General features: G+C 63.4%; 1 protein-coding gene across 1 annotated transcript; it reads right to left on the bottom strand.

Moving 5' to 3' along the window:
- Positions 1–3: 3 nt before the first annotated feature.
- LOC121026401 (interferon-induced transmembrane protein 3-like) lies at positions 4–960 on the bottom strand (the record flags this gene model as incomplete). Its single annotated transcript, XM_040469263.1, has 2 exons — positions 595–960; positions 4–87 (listed from the first exon to the last, which is right to left on the bottom strand). Coding segments are annotated over exons 1-2 (333 nt in total), but the record flags the coding sequence as incomplete, so codon positions are not given.
- Positions 961–1797: the final 837 nt, after the last annotated feature.

The following is a 1797-nucleotide window of genomic DNA, read 5'->3' as shown; positions in this document are numbered from 1 at the left end:
GACCAGGGCCCAGATGTTCAGGCACTTGGCGGTGGAGGCATAGGTCTGGGCCCCAATCAGGTCACCCACCATCTTCCGGTCCCTAGACTGGGGAGAGGAGATGGAGAGGGGGATCAGGAGCGGGTCCTGGCGAGAGCCAGGCTGGTCCCCGTCCACAGCAGCCTCCACATGCCCTTCGCCCCGGTCGGGGACCCACCCCCCTTTCCCAGAGCCTGAGCAGGACAGTGGCCCTTGGGTCCCGTCCCTCCTGGGGCCTCTAGCTCCTTCTTCAGACTCTCAGCCTCTCCTGGAGACCCCAGGGCGCCCCCTCCCTCTGCGTAGGTCCAGTCACTGGCCTCTCCCACTGAGAGGCGGCTTCTGGTGAGTTCCTTTGTTCTTTCTGGGAGAGCCCTGGAGCCACATCTCAGTCTGAGGGATGTCCTTGGGAACTGGGGACAAAGGCCACTCCTGGCCATCCCCGGGCCCCTCCTGCAGCCTCACTGCTACCACGCATGGACTCCCCATCCCCCCCCACCACATGCCCTCGGGGCAGGCGGACCTCCCCAGGCTCACCTGTACTTTCTGGGAGAACCCCCCCCCAACCCACACACCCACCTTCACGGAGTAGGCAAAGGCCACGAAGCCCAGGCAGCACCAGTTCATGAAGATTGTGTTGAACAGGGACCAGACGATGTGGTCGGGCACGGACGTCTCAGTCTGGATGTTGATCACGGTGGTGGCCATGGGAGCTGGACTCTGGGGCCCCCCGAGTACCGCCACCTCATGCTCCTCCTTGAGCATCTCATAAGTTGGGGGGACACCAGTGTGGGTGCCAGGAAGGAAGGGCTGGGCATTGCGGTTCATGGTGCGAGACGGAGACGCTGCGGTCCGGATGCTGGGGCTGCTCAGGGCTCTCCCCTCCCGGGTAGTTTCGATTTCTTCAAAGATTTCTTTTTCATGGTGTTTGGGGAATTGGGAATTGGTTGGGCACTAGGAGGGCGTGACCAAGCACTGGGTGTCAGGTTACACCAGGGCGGGGCGGGAGGAAGGGCTGTGGTCTCAGGGGGGCTTCCTGTCCCCGGCTCTCACGTCGGGTCCTGGGTCCTGTCTCCGCTCCTCTACCACAGCCTTTGTCAGGGGTGTGTGTGGGCCCTGGGGACTTTTCCTCAGATGTGAGTCTCCCCACCCTGCCTCCACCCCAGCCCCAAGCCTGCTGCAGGCTCCCATACGGACTCCACACTGCAGCCCCCAGAGAGAGTCCCCGAAGCCCCAAAGCCCACACCTCAGCAGTCACAGGCGTCCTCTCTGTCTGGACTCTGTTGACTTTTCCTGGCTCTGAAGTCCATGTTCCAGCGGTGGGGCGGCAGGGCGGGGGTTGGGGGGGGGGGGCGCTGGCAGGTCAGGACCCAGCAGCCTGTGCCGCCTGCCCTGGAGGGAGCCTCTAGCATCTCCCAAGGGTGCCGGAAACCGGGAGCCGGCTGTGGTGGGAGAAAGGAGGATCCGGGCCATTTGGCAGCTGCTGGGAGCACAGGGCCAGCTTTCCTGAACGCCCTATCCTTCCTCCCTCCCTCCTGCCCCATCATGTCACATAGGTGTTGTCTGGGGGGTCATGGTAGGAAGTCCCGGTCATCTTCTTCCACTGTCAGGCCCATGCCCCCCTTCTCAGGACAGACTCAGGTCAGCTTTGTCGCCGGGACACGGCTCTTTCTAAGAGTAAAGGGTCAAGTTGCTCTCTCACTGCCTGTGGTCCTGGCCCGCTCTGTGGGTGCCAATGGCCGGGCCCTGGCCTCCCAGGAGCTCTTGCCTTCACCCTGGAGG

Source organism: Herpailurus yagouaroundi, unplaced genomic scaffold (assembly GCF_014898765.1).
Source record: "Herpailurus yagouaroundi ecotype Mexico unplaced genomic scaffold, PumYag 93706, whole genome shotgun sequence".
Lineage (NCBI taxonomy): Eukaryota > Metazoa > Chordata > Mammalia > Carnivora > Felidae > Herpailurus > Herpailurus yagouaroundi.
Note: the sequence above shows the minus strand (reverse complement) of the source record. Positions and strands in the feature narration are given on the sequence as shown.